This window comes from Hemitrygon akajei, unplaced genomic scaffold (assembly GCF_048418815.1).
Source record: "Hemitrygon akajei unplaced genomic scaffold, sHemAka1.3 Scf000058, whole genome shotgun sequence".
Taxonomy (NCBI): domain Eukaryota; kingdom Metazoa; phylum Chordata; class Chondrichthyes; order Myliobatiformes; family Dasyatidae; genus Hemitrygon; species Hemitrygon akajei.
This window is the reverse complement of record NW_027331944.1, coordinates 2,474,383-2,494,016: the sequence shown is the minus strand read 5'-3', so window position 1 is coordinate 2,494,016 and position 19,634 is coordinate 2,474,383. Positions and strand designations below refer to the sequence as shown.

The 19,634-nt window shown below is 45.1% G+C and overlaps 1 protein-coding gene across 1 annotated transcript in view; it reads right to left on the bottom strand.

The window, feature by feature from the left end:
- Window positions 1-19,100, bottom strand: part of LOC140721617 (cell adhesion molecule CEACAM3-like) — a 31,947-nt gene extending 12,847 nt beyond the window's left edge. The window contains exons 1-3 of the mRNA XM_073036429.1: window positions 19,049-19,100; window positions 18,526-18,846; window positions 6,437-6,754 (exon numbers count right to left, since the gene is read on the bottom strand). Coding sequence (XP_072892530.1) covers window positions 6,437-6,754; window positions 18,526-18,846; window positions 19,049-19,100 — 691 coding nt within the window. The remainder of the gene's footprint in view (window positions 1-6,436; window positions 6,755-18,525; window positions 18,847-19,048) is intronic.
- Window positions 19,101-19,634: the final 534 nt, after the last annotated feature.

The window sequence follows — 19,634 nt, the reverse complement described above, 5'->3', positions numbered from 1 at the left end:
TGGTATCCCCGGACCTAAAAGCCGCAGCTCTAGCCTTCAAAAGGGACTGGACCTCATAATCCATCCAAGGTTTCCGGTTAGGGAATACCCGGATCTTCTTGCGAGACGCACAGTCCTCTGTGCATTTCCAGATAAAGTCCATGACAGCTGAGGCACACTCATCGAGGTTAGCTGCCGAGTCCTTGAATACTAACCAGTCCACCGATTCGAAGCAGTCACGGGGGATCTCATCCGTTTCCTCTGTCCAACGCGACACTACTTTTGACACCGTGTCCTCCCGCTTCAGTTTCTGTTAGTAAGCCGGGAGGAGGAGTACGGCCTGATGGTCCGATTTTCCGAAGTGAGGTCGTTAGGCGTAACGGTAGGCATCCTTGACTGCTGTGTAGCAGTGTTCGAGTATATTCGGGCCTCTGGTGGAGCATGAGACATGTTGGCATAACTTTGGCAGCCCTTTTCCGAAGGGGGGCTAATGCATCAGAGGGTCCTGCATCCCAAAGTTTGATTCATATTCATGTGTTGTCAACCGTCACCGTTTCTGTCGCAAGAGGAAATCCTGCGGCTCAATTTCATATCTTCCCCCTTTTCAGTTAATTCAACAATTCAGAAAACTGCGCAGCACTCTCCATCGCTGCCCAGACCTTGAATCACACTGGTGTTTATGCTTGCAGAGTCTCCAAGAGGGAAACAGGGAGATACATTGGATCAGTAAGGGCCCCTCACACACACATCTGTGATCTAAAACTGGCGTTGGAGTTGACAGTGAATAGAGGTTTGAATCCATTGTCGGATAGATACTCCTCCAATCAAAGCGTTTGCAAAGGCTATTGGGGAGAGATTAAACTGGAATCGCTGGGGTATGATCCAGATTGAAGAGACGGAGGAAGCTTGGAGAGAGTGCGAAGGGGAAGATGGGCAGGTGATAGAAAAGCGATACGATCAGACCGATGGTTTGAGATGTGTCTGCTTGAGATGATGCAAGAGGCATCATGAACAAATCGGATGAGCTTAGAGCGTGGATCAGCACTTCAAGCTATGATGTCTTGGCCGTTATAGAGACTTGGACGGCTCAGGGGCAGGAATGGTTACTTGCTGTACAGGCTTCAGATGTTTCAGACAGGGGGGGAGGCCACAGAGGTGGGGGCGAGGGACTGCTGATCAGAAATCGTGTCACGGCTGCAGGAAAGGAGGAAGTCATGGAGGAAACACAAGGAAATCTGCAGATGCTGGAAATTCAAACAACACACACAGGCAGAATCTATAGGAGAAGCACGGTCGACGTTTCAGGCCGAGACTCTTCGTCAGGAATAAGTCATGGAGGAATTGTCTACTGAGTCCCTGTGGGTAGAGGTTAGAGAAACAAAGGGGTTAATAAATCTACTGGGCGTTTTTTTAGGGTTGGGGTTAATACTAATACTGATACTAACGGGGTCATAGAGGAGCAGAGAGGGAGACAGATTCTTGAAAGGTGGAACAATAACAGGGTTTTCACCCAGAGGGATGTGGATTATGGAATGCCCTGCCTCACAAGGCAGTGCAGGTCTACAGGGAGTGCTACGAATGTGCCACAACTCTGAGGGGCCGAAGGTACAAAGTGGCCCCTTCCTTTTTGAGAATCGCAAGATCGCTATTATTTCGGGTCTGGGACCCAGGAAATGAGAGAGAATTCTCAAGGTTTTGGAATGTGTCCTGGCCTCAGCGAGCCAAAGCCACGGATAACGGCCATTGTCTCTTGGAGACGGAATTGTGTATTGAGTACTGTACTATTCATTGAAGCCCCTCAGGGGATGACCAGAGTGGGCTGGTTGAGGGATTGCATCATCCCAACCTGATTGACATCTGAGACCCCGTGAGTAAGGATAAAAGAGGGTCTGGGGAACAACCCCTTTAGACGCACCAGGAGAAACGCTAGAAATCCCGTGACAGCGTTTAATAGCGACAGCCGATGGGGGGCTCTCGTGCGTCCTTTTCCCTTGCCTGGGAATTGGCGGGCTCGCCACGGAAGAACGGCTTTAGCTAAAGGAGAGGCCGCAAGTGAACGGCCACCCCAACGGGACTCCCGAAGGATCGAAATCATAAAAAGGAAAGCCGGCAAGTTTCTAAAAATCTCTCTCTTGACTCCAACCAAAGGCTGCAGCCTGAATGAACTGAGTGACTTTTATATATCTATCGGACAATACATTTATCCACTAGACAACGATAGAGCTATTTCTAAGGAAGCATAGATCTCAATTTGTGAACGCTTTTCCTATTAAAGAATATCCAGAAGGCGAATTTCTGATCGGGGCGACATTAGCAAAGTTTCTTAAGCTGATTTATTTTATTTTATCGTCTCAGAAGTAAACAGACGGGTTAATCTATAACCAGACACCATATCATTCAGGGACGGGTTAGAAGAACATGTGGAATGAAAAGGAGAGATTTCTTTTTCAGCCAGAGATACTGATTGAGGATGAGGAGGGAAATACAATGGACTGCAGTATTTTCCGCCACAGAGCAAATATTCAATGAGCATCTTAGAGACAATACGAGCCGAATTTCCCCTCTCCGTGTTGTGTGGCCCTGCAGCTCTGTTGCCGATCTGATTCGGCTGTGAGTTTGTTGTCACAAAGGAATTTAAGCCGTGTGCTTGGTTTTGATGTCTATTGGGGATAAAAGTGTTTATGGAGAAAAAATCAAGCACCCATGATCCCACGACTGGTTATGACCAGAAAACTTTCTTTCATAGCTGATGCCCCGATCGATCTCTCCTACTCTGACAAATGATCGATCCATCTCCCTGTTGTATGATTTGAAAATTCACCAATACACTGACGGCTTTCTTGATCATAAATTTTACCATTCCTCAGTTGCGGCCGTTCATCCCTTCAGGCCTGTTCTGTCAGTGAATGACGCGATCACTCCTCCATGTTCTCAGAACCCTCGCTTCCCCGTTCGCCCATCGATCTTGAACAGACTGGAACTAGATCTCCACAACTCACTATGGATGGAAAGTCCCAAAACATTTATGATCGGAAGCTGTTAACCTTCTTAATTGTGAAACTCCTCCAGCTATATAAGACCTTGGTCAGACCCCATTTGGAGTCCTGTGCTCATATCTGGTCTCCTCACTACAGAAAGGACGAGGAAACCTTAGGACAGGTGCAGAGGAGATATACAAGGTTGTTCCCTGGATTGGGGAGCATGCCTTCTGACAGTAGGTTGAGTGAACTCGGCCTTTTCTCCTCAGAGCGACGGAGGATGACAGGTGACCTGCTAGAGGTGTATAAGGTGCTGAGAAACATTGATCGTGTGGATAGTCAGAGGCTTTTTCCCAGGTCTGAAAGGTCTAGCTTGAGAGGGCAGAGATTTAAGGTGCTTGGAAGTAGGTACACAGGAGATGTCAGAGGTAAGATTTTGTTTTTTACCTAGAGAATGGTGCGTGCGTGGAACGGGCTACCAGCGGTGTGGTGAAGGCAGAAACGAAACGAAATGGTCTTTTAAGAGACTCCTGGATGGATACATGGAGCTCAGTAAAATAAATGGCTATGGGTAAGCCTAGGTAGTTCTAAGGTAAGGACAGTTTCGACACAGCTTTGTGGGCCGAAGGGCCTGTATTGTGTTGTAGGTTTTCCATGTTTCAAAGTGTCTATGTTTAAAAATTAATTTTGCCCATGCAGTTCCGAATGCTGACTATAGATGGCGACATGGGGCAAATAATATGCATTCAGGACAGGACTACGTCATCCAGTTAGTCATCAACGTTGACAATTATACTTGTCAGATCGACAGCAAAGTAACGGTGAAACACAGCAGCCTGTCTCTAAAGATCGTCTTCCCGTGTAAATAAAAAAAGTTCTGTCTGCATTCCACTTCAGTCGACCGCTTAAATTATTTTGCAATTTTCACGCCGTGCTCTTCTGTCCACTTCGGTCAACAGAGGGGAAAAATAGGTAGTGTTCTCAGGGAGAGTGAATATGAAGCAGAGTAACAGATATAATGGAGGGTCTGAAGGGATTTATTTGTAATTCAATCTGCCGAAAATTTAAAATGCTCATTCAAGTCTATTTCGAATAATATTCCCTGATTCCCAGAACGAAACAACAGGTAGAACTTTTCAGTTAAAATTATGGAGAACCACGTCGGCTCAGCAGCCTCAGTACCCGAGGGACATTCTGTGCCGACGCTTGTGAACAGGATCGCTCACATCCGTTCTTCACTGTGGCAGTCCCATTCGTTTTGTGGAGTGAAGCTTCAGGTGTTTAGAGAAGTAGATATATTTCCCTGAATCCGAACCACAACTCCATGTCCTTCACCATAGCGCTGGAGAGGGATAGCAACAGACAATTTGGGAAAACATTTAATTGGGTTCGGGGGAAATATGATGCTGTTAGGGAGGAACTTGAGAGCATAAATTGGCAGCAGATGTTCTCGGGTAAATGCACGGCAAAAAAAGTGGCAAATGTTCAGGGAACATTTCTATGGAGTTCAGCACAGGTATGTTGATTTGAAGCAGGGAAAGGATCGTAAAGTTAAAGAACCATGGTGTACAAAGTATGTAAAAAACTTAGTTAGGAAGAAAAGAAATCTTACGATAGGTTCAAGAAACCAGGTACTGTTAAAGCTCCAGAAAATTACAAGGTTGCTAGGGAGGAGCCTAAGACTGAAATGAGGAGAGCCAAAAGGAGCCATGAGAAGGCATTCTACAAGTATGTGAAGAGCAGGAGGAGGAGCCGTGTGAGAATTGGACAAATCAGGTGTGACAGTGGAAACATGTGTGTGGAAGCCTGTGACTAGTACGATGCCCCAGGAAATGTTGGGATCTCTGTAATTCCTAGTTTATCTGGATCACATGGATGTTAATGTAGATAGCTCAGTTAGTAAGTTGAGTGGCGACATTACATGGGAGTGTCTTTTTTTAGGAAAAGTTGGGATCTCTGTAATTCTGTTTTCGGCCGATGCAAGTGACATTGAATGACAAAGAGATTTGATGTGATAGGGAGATTTTCCGAGGAATTACAAATTGATACCAATCTATATTAATGAGAGGTGATATAGTTTGGACATTCGCAACAGGGTTTAACCAATACAGTGAATGACTGGGAACTGATCAGCGTTGTGAACACAAGAAATAGGAGCAGGAGTAGGCCTTCTGGCCCATCGAGCCTGCCCTACCATTCAATAAGATCACGGCTGGTATGTCCGTAAACTCAGCTCTACATGCGTGTTTTTTTACCCATAACCCTTAATTGCCTCACTATGTTAAAAACCTCTCCAACTGCATCCTTGCAGAGAGATTTAGGACAGTTAGAGGAGTAGGCTGAACGATGGCAGATGGAGTTTAATGCTGATAAGTGTGAGGTGCAACATTTTGGTAGGAATAATCCAAATAGGACATACATGGTAAATGGTAGGGCGTTGAGAATACGGTAGAACAGAGTGATCTACGAATAATGGGGCGTAGTTCCCTGAATGTGGAATCTCATGTGGGTAGGGTGGTGAAGAAAACTTTTGGTATGCTGGCCTTTATAAATCAGAGCATTGCGTATAGGAGGTGGGATGTAATTTTCAAATTGTACAAGGCATTGGTGAGGCCAAATTTGGAGTATTGTGTAGAGTTCTGCTCACTGAATTATAGGAAATATGTCAACAAAATAAAGTGAGTACAGAGAAGATTTACTAGTATATTACCTGGGTTTCAGCAGCTAAGTTACAGGGAAAGGCTGAACAGGTTAGGTCTTTATTCTTTGCAGCGCAGAATGTTGAGGGGTGACTTGATAGAGGTATTTAAAGTTATGAGGGGAATGGATAGAGTTGACGTGAGCAGGCTTTTTCCTTTGAGAGTAAGGGAGATTCAAAAACAAGAGGACATGAATTGAGAGTAAGGGGGCGAAAGTTTAGGGGGTAACACGAGGGGGAAATTCATTTTATTCAGAGAGTGGTAGCTGTGTGGAACGAGCTTCCAGTAGAAAGGTAGAGGCAGGTTCGCTACTGCCATTTAAAGTAAAATTGGATAGGTATATGGACAGGAAAGGAATGGAGGGTTATGGGCTGAGTACGGGCCAGTGGAACTAGGTGAGTGTAGGCGTCCGACACGGACTAGAAGGGCCGAGATGGCCTGTTTCCGTGCTGTAATTGTTATATGGTAAAATGGTTATATAATTATTATACACGCTATGTGCAATGTTTTCAAATCGGACAGGGCGAAGTTAAGGAGGCAGATAATATCTTGGAACCAGAAGGAGACGAGTTGCGAGATCAGACTGCAAGATTTGAGCGGCTCAGGAACTAGAGCTGAAGACTAGAGCTGTAGTATTCAGGGCTGGTGATCGGGAACGAGACAACAAGCTCAGGATTTGCAGAAAGAATCCGGGAAAATACAGTATGGGGCCAGAGGCTTCCCACAAGTGGAAGCAATCTACTGGGAATCCATTAATAAATCCGGTAAAATCTCACTTACCAAGGACTTGCAGAGTGACGACCGCTGAGGTCATGGAGCCGGTGTTTGGAACCATGTTCACACGGTATTCCCCACTGTCCGACATGTTCACCGACTTCAGCAGAAGCGACCCGTTGGAGGTGAATAACTCAGCCCGCGATGTGTACTCATTCTGTACAGCCACGGTCTGACCGATCCACTGGGCGACTGTTTTCCCATTAAAACTCCAGCTTCCACTGCTGACCACGGCTGACGGCCGCACGGAAAAGAGCGCATCTCCCCCGATGGCGACATTTATCTCGCTGTGCTCAACGAAAATGGTAAAATGCTGAGACTCACCTGAGGAAGGGAAAACCGTATGAGAGACAAGCGACAGGTGCGGATAGAATCGAAAACGGCACTTCACTCAATCGCTACAGATACTAGGGGTTTCTACATTGCTCTGTAAGGTCGTCCCTTATAAATTTATCTTCATGCCTTTAACGACCCACCACTCTGTTGATTAACTGACCATTAACGGTCCAATAGAGGGATCCTCACCCGCCGTTATGTGGAGACAAAGAACCAGAGCAGCGAAGGGCAGCCCCGACACCCCGAGAGAGCAGCGCCGATCTCCCTTACACTCAAGACTGAGCCGCACTTCCGGGTCTGCGGATCAGATAACTGGATGCCGTCGTATTCAACGGCAGCACTGATTGGCTCTAATCTTCCTTCCTACAAGCACCCGTCATTCTGTTCATTATCCGGCCACTAACGGTAGCAGATTTAAGTGTCTTAAGGACCCGGAACCTAAGATCGCTCTGATCCTCCACACCGCCAAGACTTACCATGAATACTATATTCTGTCATCTTATTTGACCTACCAAAATGAACCACCATACACATATCTAGGTTGAACCAACTGTCACTTCTCAGCCCAGTTTTGCATCCTATCGATGTCCCGCTGTAACCTCTGACAGCACTCCACACTATTCACAACACACCCAACAGTTCTGTCATCAGTAAATTTACTAGCCATTCCTCATCCAGGCCATTTAAAAAAAAAATCACGTAGAAAAGGTGTCCCAGAATGATCCCCGAGGCACACCACTCGGGACCGACTTCCATGCAGAATATGACCCGTATATGACCATTCGTTGCCTTCTGTGGGCAAACCAATTCTGGATCCATAAAGCAATGTCCCTTTGGTTCCCATGCCTCCTTACTTTCACAATAAGTCTTGCATGAGGTACCTTATCAATTGCCTTGATTAAATCCATATACACTACATCTACTACTCTTCCTGCCATGTGCAGAAGTTCGCTGATGACACGGCCATAGTGGGGTGTGTCAGGAATGGACAGGAGGAGGTGTATAGGAAACTGATACAGGACTTTGTGATATGGTGTAACTCAAACTACCTGCGTCTCAATATCACCAAGACCAAGGAGATGGTGGTGGACTTTAGGAGATCTAGGCCTCATATGGAGCCAGTGATCATTAATGGAGAATGTGTGGAGCAGGTTAAGACCTACAAGTATCTGGGAGTACAGTTAGACGAGAAGCTAGACTGGACTGCCAACACAGATGCCTTGTGCAGGAAGGCACAGAGTCGACTGTACTTCCTTAGAAGGTTGGCGTCATTCAATGTCTGTAGTGAGATGCTGAAGATGTTCTATAGGTCAGTTGTGGAGAGCGCCCTCTTCTTTGTGGTGGCGTGTTGGGGAGGCAGCATTAAGAAGAGGGACGCCTCACGTCTTAATAAGCTGGTAAGGAAGGCGGGCTCTGTCGTGGGCAAAGTACTGGAGAGTTTAACATCGGTAGCTGAGCGAAGGGCGCTGAGTAGGCTACGATCAATTATGGAAAACTCTGAACATCCTCTACATAACACCATCCAGAGACAGAGACGCAGTTTCAGCGACAGGTTACTATCGATGCAATGCTCCTCAGACAGGATCAAGAGATCAATACTCCCCAATGCCATTAGGCTTTACAATGCAACCGCCAGGACTTAAGAACTTTTTAAAAGCTATTATTAATGCTTTTTGAGATAGTGATTTAGATGCATATCATATTTTTACTGAGTTAAGTATTGTATGTAATTAGTTTTGCTACAACAAGTGTATGGGACATTGGAAAAAAAGTTGAATTTCCCCATGGGGATGAATAAAGTATCTATCTATCTATCTATCTATCTATCTATCTATCTATCTATCTATCTATCTATCTATCTATCTATCTATCTATCTATCTATCTATCTATCTATCTATCTATTCATCAATGTGTTTGGTCATATCCTCAAAGGAACTCAATCAAGCAGGATCAGCTTTTGACAAAGTCATCCTGAATATGTCTGTCCAAATGTTCATAAATCCAGCCTCTCAGCATCTCCTCCAAACATTGTAGGTGTAGGTGACTCACTGGTCGATAATCTCGGGGTCTATTTCTACTCTCTTTCTTGAATAAGGGAACAACATCTGCAATCTGCAACCTACTTCATTATCCACAATTCCACCTATCTTAGTATCACCTGCATACTTACTAATCCAATTTACCACCCCATCATCCAGATCATTAATGTATATGACAAACAACATTGGACCCAGTGAAGATCCCTGAGGCAGACCACTAGTCACCGGACTCCAACCTGACAAAGAGTTATCCACCACTACTCTCTGGCATCTCCCATCCAGCCACTGTTGCATCCATTCTACTACTTCTATATTAATACCTAACGATTGAACCTTACCAACTAACCTTCCGTGCGGAACCTTGTCAAAGGCCTTAGTGATGCCCAAATAGACAATATCCACTGCTTTACCCGCGTCAACATGCCTAGTAACTTCTTCAAAAAAATTAATATTTGTCAAACATGACCTTCCACGCACACATCCATGTTGACTATTCCTAATCTGACCCTGTCTATCCAGATAATTATATATACCATCTCTAAGAATACTTTCCATTAATTTACCCAAATTGACAGGCCTATAATTGCTAGGTTTACTCTTAGAAATCTTTTTAAACAATGGAACTACACAAGCAATAGGCCAATTTTCCAGCACCATCCCCGTTTCTAATGACATTTGAAATATTTCTGTCAGAGCCCCTGCTATTTCTACACTAACGTCCCTCACGGTCCTAGGGAGCATCCTGTCAGGATCCGGAGATTTATCCACTTTTATATTCCTTAAAATTGCCAGTACTTCCTCCTCTTTAATCGTCATAGTTTCCATAACTTCCCTACTTGTTTCCCTTACCTTACATAATTCAATATCCTTCTCCTTGGTGAATACCGAAGGAAAGAAATTGTTCTAAATCTCCCCCAACACTTTCGGCTCCACACATAGCTGTCCACTCTGATTCTCTAAGGGACCAATTTTATCCCTCACTCGCCTTTTGCTATTAATATAACTGTAGAAACCCTTTGGATTTATTTTCGCCTTACTTGCCAAAGGAACCTCGTATCTTCTATTAGCTTTTCTGATTTCCTTTTTAACATTCTTCTTACATTCTTTATATTCCTCAAGCACCTCATTTACTCCATGCTGCCTATATTTATTGTAGATCCCTCTCTCTTTGTCCGAACCAAGTTTCCAATATCCCTTGAAAACCATGGCTCTCCCAAACTTTTAACCTTTCCTTTCAACCTAACAGGAACATAAAGATTATGTACCCTCAAAATTTCACCTTTCTCTATTACATCCTTCTCATAAAACAAATTGTCCCAATCCACTCATTCTAAATCCTTTCGCACCTCCTCAAAGTTAGCCTTTCTCCAATCAAAAATCTCAACCCTTGGTCCAGTCCTATCCTATGTACTTGATGCTATTAAGGCAGGTGGTGTTGTGTATACTAAAGTAGGTTTTCAAAGCTTGCAGTGAGATTTAGGCCAGTTAGAAGAGTGGGCGGAACGATGGCAGATGGAGTTTAATGCTAATATTTGTGAGGTGCGACATTTTGGTAGGAATAATCCAAATAGGATATACATGATAAATGGTAGGGCATTGAAGAATGCAGTAGAACAGAGTGATCTAGGATTAATGGTGTACAGTTCCCTGAAGATGGAATCTCATGTGGGCAGGGTGGTGAAGAAAGCTTTTGGTATGCTGGGCTTTATAAATCAAAGTATTGAGTACAGGAGTTGGGATGTAATGTTAAAATTGTACTAGGCATTGGTGAGGCCGAATTATTGCGTGCAGTTCTGTTCACCGAATTATAGGAAAGATATCAACAAAATAGAGAGAGAGTACAGAGAAGATTTTGATTCACCGTCACCTATTGTGAAGTTCTATGAGACAGGAGGAAGCATAAATTCTTCCACAGGTCACACGGGAAGGACAGGACCGTGTGTATGATTTCAGTTGTAGCGATATTGCTATTGAGAATCCCGAGGGGCTGGAGCTACCATCGCTCGGATAGTGGAGGCCTGTTCAGCAGTAATTACCAGGATTGCGTGGGTGGGTGGTAATTTAATTTAAATCATTTGGAGTTGTTTTCTGTTTATTATTGACATCGGTAACGAAGGAGATTTACGATGTTTGATCAGTGGATTTCAATAAGGCCATTAACAGCGTCCCGCACGGCAGACAATTCCGAAAGTTTAGCTGTTCTGAGATCCATGGCTTGGAGAGGGCTGGACTCAGAATTGGCTCAGTGATAGGGAGTGATGACTGAGGTGGATACTCCGACAGGAAGCCGGTGTTGAGAGGGATACCCCGGGATCCATTGGAATCTCTGTAATACCTTCTTTATCTAGATCACATGGATGTCAATGTAAATCACCCAGTCAGTAAACTGGATGACGACACGAATTTAGGGGGTCTTGTTTCGGGCGAATCAGGTTACATTGAATGACAGAGAGAGTTGATCTGACAGGGAGACGTTCCGTGAAATTACAAATTGATATCAAATTATTTTAAAGTGAGTTGATGTATTTTGGACATTCACGCCATGGTTTAATCAATACAGTGAATGACAGGCTACCGATCAGCGCTGTGGAACGGAGGGATGAGCGATTCGTTACGGAGTTTGTCGAAAGCACTCAGACAGAGTGGTGAAAAAGGCGTTCAGCACGCTGGATTTCATCAGTCAGGGATCGGTGTTCAGGAGGCGGGACATGACTGTTCCGTTATATAAGCCAATGGTGAGACCACAACTGGAGAATCGTCTGCACGTTTGGCTACCGGGTTATAGTGAGGGCATTGTCAACATGGAGACAGAGCAGAGCAGATTCTCTAGGATATTCCATTCGAACGTAAGCTGATACGGGGTGACAGATGAATGCTTGGGGTACAGTGGACAGTTGTAAAGTTTCCGACGGCATTGGGAGTCTAATCCTACAGGAAACAGATACAAGGAAGGATGGAAGATATTCCAAGGAGAACTAAGAGGCAATTTATTTGCACCGATGGCTCTGGGATGAACTGCCGAAGAAGTGGGAGAATTACAATAGCTAAGAGGCATTTGGGAGGCGTCACGGGTGGGAGGGGCTTGTAGGGTTATTGCCCAAATAGACGAAACTGGGACAAGCAATAAAGAAACTGTGCGGTTATCACGGAGCGGGTGGGCGGCAGAGTCTGTTTCCGTGATCAACATCCCTGACTCAGTCAAGGCCCACAATTCATGAACAACCTGAAGAAAGTGTCACAAAAGTGGAGTACAGAAGGAGGAAGTATTGACCAGTTCCACTGAGCCAAGGGTCAATTACATAAACACGGGGAGCATGAGGGGAATTCCAGACACACCCGCTATGGTCTGAACTCGGTTACATTCTTTCATTCCCAGCAACGAAACAAAGTTCAGCGTTCGCAGTGTTATCACTGAGCCAATTAAATTCTCACGCGCATCGGCAGGTAACGACCTGTCGGGCAATATCTGTGATCGTGCATTGCAAGCCTAACTAACAGAGTTTAATAATCAACGAGGATCCCTTACTCGATGGGAGACTGGACCACACCAGCTGCTCATAAAGAATACACAAACACAACTTCGCTGTTGAAACGTAGAGAAATCCGACACCTCCACAGCCTTTTTATGCAAAGCACACCTAATACGAGAGAGTTTTGTGTGGCTGAACTCGATCCTCTGGTTATACTGATAAATGTCTTTATTTGCATGTGTCAGTAGATGACACGTCGACAAGGGTGAGGCGTTGTTCGTTTTGTTAAAAACTGTGAGCCATTAACATACCACTGAAATTCAGGAACCGGATTCCAAGGCGCAAACAGAAAAATGAAATCTCATTTGACACTGATCTAGACGCGGCAAGATCTGGGCTGAGAGATGTAGATATCCCGGAACATCTAAAACAAATGCCCAACTCATTTGCACAATTTAAGTGAGGATATTAAAGCAGATTCTCATAAGGCTGGGCAATGCACCGCCAGCATTATCCACTTGCAACGTTTACTCCACAACACATGGAGCGTGTAGATATTCAGGAAGAGGATGTGCTGGAGCTTTTGGAAAGCATCAAGCTGGATAAGTCACCGGGACCAGACGGGATGCACCCTCGTCTGCTCCGGGCGGCGACGGGGAGGAGATTGCTGAGCCTCTGGCGACGATCTTTGCATTATCAATGAGGAGAGGTTCCGGAAGGATTGACCGGTTGAGGGTGTTGCTCCCTTGTTCAAGAAACGGAGCAGAGAATCCTGCTCTTTTTGATTTTTGTTAATGACCTGGATGAGGTCATAATCATTTATAATAATTATCATGATTGTTTTTTTTTGTGTGTGAATCTGATTCGAAACTTTTGTAGTTTATTTTTATTTTTGTATTGGTAACGATGGGGAGGTATGAAGTTAACTCAGTGAAGTTGAATAAGGCCATTGACAAACTCCCGCACGGCAGACTGTTCCGAAAGTTTAGTCATTCTGAGATTCATGGCAAGGAGAGAGTTTGACTCAGAATTGGCTCAGTGATAGGGGGCGATGACTGAGGTGTATTCTCCGACAGGAAGCCTCTGACCAGCGGGATGCCACAGGATCAGTTCGGATCTCTGTCATTCCTTCTTTATCTGAATCACACGGATGTGAATGCAAATGGCTCAATTAGTAAGTTTAGTGACGACACGAAATTAAGGTGGTCTTGTTTAGAGTGCATCGGGTTTGATTGATTGATTGATTGACAGAGAGATTTAATCTGACTGGGAGGCGATCCGAGGAATTACAAATTGGTATCAAAATATACTAACATGAGGAGATGTATTTTGGACATCGGCACGGAGGGATAGGAGATCCTTTGCAGAACTCGCTGAAAGCTGGCGCACATTCAGGCAGGGTGGTGAGGAGGAAGTTTAGCACGCTAGATTTCATGGAGGCGGGACATTATGGCTCAGTGAGACCACAACTGGAGAATTGTCAGCAGGTGTGGCTACCATGTTATTGAGAAGGCGTTGTCAACCTGGAGACAGAGAAGAAGAGATTTTCCAGGATATTGCCGAGAATAAAAGCATGAATTACAGGGAAAGGTTGGCCAAGCGAAGTATTTATCATATTCGAATATAGGCGAATATGGAATGAACCATGAATGCGCGGGATATGGCAGACAGCTGTAATCTCTGGGACGGGTTTGGATTCTAAATCGAGAGGGCACAGATACAAACGAAGAGGGAAGATATTGCAAGGAGAAATAATGGAGGATTTCTTTACACCTGGTTCTGGAATGAGCTGCCTGAAGAAGTGATACAGTTACAACAGCGTAGACACATGTCAACCTGGAGACAGGGAAGAAGAGATTTTCGAGGATATTCCATTCGAACGCAAGCTAATACGGAGTGACAGATGAAATCTCGGGATACCGTAGACAGTTGTGTGCTTTCCGACGGGATTCGGAGTCTAAACCTGCAGGGACCAGAGAGAAGCAAGATATTCCAAGGAGAACTAAGAGGCCATTTATTTGCACCGATGGGTGTATGCCTCTGGGGTGAACTGCCAAAGAAGTGGAAGAATTACAATAGCTAAGAGGCATTTGGGAGGCGACATGGGTGGGAGGAGCTTGTAGGGTTATTGCCCAAATAGACGAAACTGGGACAAGCAATAAAGAAGCTGTGGCGTTATCAGGGAGCAGGTGGGCGGCAGAATCTGTTTCCGTGATCAACATCCCTGACTCAGTCAAGGCCCACAATTCATGAACAAACTGAAGAGAGTGTCACAAAAGTGGAGTAGAGAAAGAGGAAATATTGACCAGTTCCACTGAGCCAAGGGTCAATTACATAAACACGGGGAGCATGAGGGGAATTCCAGACACACCCGCTATGGTCTGAACTTGTCTACATTCTTTCATTCCCAGCAAGGAAACAAACTTCAGTGTCGTCATTGGTACTATGGAGAAAATTACACTCGTCACGCCCATCAGCAGGTAACGACCTGTCGGGCAATATCTGTGACCGTGCATTGCAAGCCTAACCGAGCTTAATAATCAACGAGGATCCCTTACTCGATAGGAGACTGCACCACACCAGCTGCTCATCAAGAAAACACAAACACAACTTCGCTGTTGAAACGTAGAAAAATCCGACACCTCCACAGCCTTTGCATACAAAGCACACCTAATACGGGAGAGTTTTGTGTTGCTGAACTCGATCCTCTGGTTATCCTGATAAATGTCTTTATTTGCATGTGTCAGTAGATGACACGTCAACAAGGGTGAGGCGTTGTTCGTTTTGTTAATAAAATGTGAGCCATTAACATACCACTGGAATTCAGGAACCAGTTTCAAAGGCGCAAACAGAAAAATGAAATGGCAGCTGTTATCCACAGGTTAGATGGGAAAATGTTTTAAATGTGTAATTTATAGTTTTACTGTTGAGTAACGCACTGCAAGCTGCCATTAAAAAAAACCCTTATTTTACGAACTGTGCAGGTGATATTAAACTGGATTTTGATTCTATAAGACCATAGGATCAGACAGTATAGGGGCAGATTTCGGCTACTTTGTTTATGGCGCCTACGCCGCCATTTCATCATCACTGATCCCATTTTCCTCTGCGCCCGAATAACCATATAACCACATAACAATTACAGCACGGAAACAGGCCTTCTCCGCCCTTCTAGGCCGTGTCGACGATAACATTCACCTAGTCCCACTGGCCCGCACTCAGCCCATAACCCTCCATTCCTCTCCTGCCCATATACCGGTTCAATTTTACTTTAAATGACAATACCGAACCTGCCTCTAATACTTCTAATGGAAGCTCGTTCCACACAGCTACCACTCTCTGAGTAAAGAAATTCCCCCTCGTGTTACCCTTAGAATTTTGCCCCCTAACTCTCAAATCATGTCCTCTTGTTTGAATCTCCCCTTCTCTCCATGGAAAAAGCCTATCCACGTCAACTGGATCTATCCCCTCATTATTTAAAAAACCTCTGTCAAGTACCCCACACCCTTTTACGATCCAAAGAATAAAATCCTAATTTGTTCAACATCCTCCCTTCTCCCCCTATCCCTTGATGCGCTGACCAATCAAGAATCTGTCAAATTCTGCGTTAAATATAGATAAAGACATGTTCTCTACCGATGCTTGCGGCAAACAATTCCAAAGATTCACCATCTCTTCTGAAGAAATAACTCTTCAGCTCCGTTCTAAAAGGAGGTCTCCCTATAGTTAGCTGTGTCATCTTGTCTTTGACTCTCCAACCACAGTAATCATTCTCTCCACATACACTCCATCTGTGTCTTCTGGTCCTAGACTCCCCCACTACAGAAAACATCCTCTCCACATCCACTCTATCTGTGTCCTCTGGTCCTTGACTCCCGCACTATAGGAAACATCCTCTCCACATCCACTCTGTCTGTGTCCTCTGGTCCTAGACTCCCCCACTATAGGAAACATCCTCTCCACATCCACTCTATCTGTGTCCTCTGGTCCTAGACTTCCCCACTATAGGAAACATCCTCTCCACATCCACTCTATCTGTGTCCTCTGGTCCTAGACTCCCCCACTATAGGAAACATCCTCTCCACATCCACTCTATCTGTGTCCTCTGGTCCTAGACTCCCCCACTAGAGGAAATATTCTCTCCACATCCACTCTATCTCTGTCCTCTGGTCCTAGACTCCCCCACTATAGGAAACATCCTCTCCACATCCACTCTATCTGTGTCCTCTGGTCCTAGACTCCCCCACTATAGGAAACATCCTCTCCACATCCACTCTATCTGTGCCTCCACTGGTTTCAATGATGTCACCCTTCCTCTCAGCTCTTCTGGATTCTAGTGAATACAGGCTCAGTGACATCAAAGGCTCCTAATATGTCAAGTCTTTCAATCTCGGAATCATTTTCGTGAACGCACTTTGAACCCTCTCCAAATTCAATACATCCATTCTTGTGTAAGGGGCCAAAATCTGTTTACAATACTCTAAATGAGGCCTCAGTAATGCTTCATAAACTTCCAATATTACATGTTTACCTTTATATTCCTGTCCCCCTGAAATGAATGCTAACATCGCTTTTCCCTTCCTCACATCAGACTCAACCTCTAAATTACCCTTTAGGCTATCGTAGATAAAGGACTGCCAAGTTCCTTTGCACATCATTTTCTTATTGCTGTATTTTCTCCATTTAAAATATAATCAGTGTCAATGAGACATGGGCTAATACAGTGATACTGGCGGTAAACTTTCAGTCAATGTGCTGCTCACGGTAATCCTAACGTCAGAGCTAACTGTCCTGCTTTCCGTTAAACACGAATAGGAAGCATAATCCCCTCTTACCGTGCACTCCAAACTAACAGTGTCATTGCGTTCTACTGAGTCAGCGTCATTCGATGTGGAGTTGGGCCTGGATACGGCTTCTGTAAAAATACCACAGATCATGTATCACGTGTAACGTACTTGCTGAAATGATGGCTCCAAGGAGATATATTCTGCTTAAAGCAAATTACTACAGATGCACAGATCAGATATAAAACTACAGAATGCTGTCAATATAGTGTAGAGAGCAGTCAGCAATAATGGGATGCAAAACTGAGCTGAGAGGTGGCAGATGGAATACAACCCAGTTAAGTGTGAAGTGGTTTATTGGTAGGTCAAATATGATGTCAGAATATAGTATTAATGGTAAGACTATTGGCAATGTGGAGGATCAGAGGGATCTCCGAGTCCATAAGACGCTGAAAGTAGCTGTGCAGGTTGACTCTGTGTTTGAGAAAGCGTAAAGTGTATTGTCTTCATCAATAGTGGGACTGAGTTGAAGAGCCGAGAGGTAATGTTGCAGCTATATAGGACCCTGGTCAGACTCCACTTGGAGTACTGTGCTCAGTTCCGGTCGCCTCACTACAGCAAGGATGTGGAAGCCATAGAAAGTTTGCAGAGGGGATTCATAGGCATATTGCCTGGATGAGGGAAAACAGGATGAGTGAACTCGGCTGTTCGTCTTGGAACGACGGAGGATGAGAGGTGACCTGATAGAGGTGTATAAGATGATGAGAGGCATTGATCATGTGGATTGTCAGAAGCTTTTCCCAGGGCTGAAATGGTCGCCACAAGAGGACAAAGGTTTAAGGTGCAGTGGAGTAGGTACAGAGGAGATGTCAGGGGTCAGTGTTTTACTCAGAGAGTAATGGGCTGCTGACAATTTTGGTGAAGTCGGATATGATAGGGTCCTTTAAGAAGCTTTTGGATGGGTACATGGAGCTTAGAAAAATAGAGGGCAATAAGTAAGCCTAGTAATTTCTAAGGTAGGGTCATGTTCGGCAGAACCTTGTGGAACGAAGGGCCTGTATTGTGCCGTAGTTTTTCTATGTTTCTATACTGTCATAGACATGTAGGTGGCACTGGGGAGGGGAACATCGTTAAACATTCAAGTAGATGATTTAGAATTAATCATTTCCAGCTGACTTGTGAAACAGTCGTTTTCAAAAATAGAGTAAAATACAGCACAAATGATTACTTGATGGCCTTGAAGACGGAACTGACATCCGGCACAGACAAGAGCGAGCAGCCCGCAAACAGAATCGGCGATACACAGCCACGCTCAACAGTGAGAACTGAACAGTCCGAGAGCAGGTCTGGCAGAGTTCACTGGAGTCCAGGTTCTGCGACCACCGTAAAGGTTGTATTGTATTCTTTCACCATAGTAATAAAATGAAAGGTATAGTCCGACATCACATGACTCTATCTCACTTACCAGTGACACGCAGAGTGACGGTCGCTGAGGATTGGGAGCCACTAATTGGAACCATATTCACACGGTATTCCCCGCTGTCCAACACGTTCAACGACTTCAGCAGAAACGACCCGTTGTGTGGAAATAGCTCTGCCCGTGCTCGGTACTCATCATCTAGAATCCCGGTCTGACCGATCCACTGGGCGATTGTTCTCCCATTAAAACTCCAGCTTCCACTGCTGACATTATCCGACGACGGCCGGACTGAAAAAAGCGCCTCAGTCTCAGCGGTGACATTTATCTGGCTGTGCTCAACGATAATAGTAAACTGCTGGGACTCACCTGAGAAAGAAAAAAAATCATATGAGGGAAAAGCGACAGACGCGGATAGACTTGGGAACTGCACTTAACTCAATCTGTACAGATACCCGGGATCTGTTCTCAGCTCAGTAAGATCGATCATTATAACCTGATCTTCATGCCTCCTACACCCGCCAGTCTGATGGTTATCCGACCTCTGAGGGTTCGAGAGAGTGACACTCACCCGCCGTTATGAGGAGACAAAGAACGAGAGCTGCGAAGGGCAGTCCCGACATCCCGAGAGAGCGGCGCCTGTCTCTGTTACATTCGGAGAGTGAGCCTCATTTCCTGGTGTCCATGAGAGATCCCGAGAGCCCGTTATCTGAAAAGCCGGAGCTGACTGGAGCGCAGAGCGAGAAGGCGGAGAATGAACGAACCTAAAACGCTGGAGAAGCAGAAGGCTATTCGGCCCTCGATACTCTGGCGTCGTCCTCCGCCAGATCACGTGGAAATTTCCTCGAAACTACTTCCCTCCGGGATAGGTAGACTGGCTGAGTGTTGTCGCCGCAATAATCTTGCACACAAGGACAGCAAGACCAAGGATGTGACTGTGAACGCCGCGAAGGAGAAGTCGGGAGATCACACACCAGTCCTCATTGAAGGGTCGGCGGTGGTGAGGGTGAGCAGGTTTAAGCTCCTTCTGAGAGAATCTCTGCTTGGCCTCACATAGTTATACATTCACAAAGAAAGGCACGTCAGCGGCTGTATTCCATTAGGTGATAGAAACATAGAAACAGAGAAAGCCTACAGCACAATAAAGGCCCTTCGAC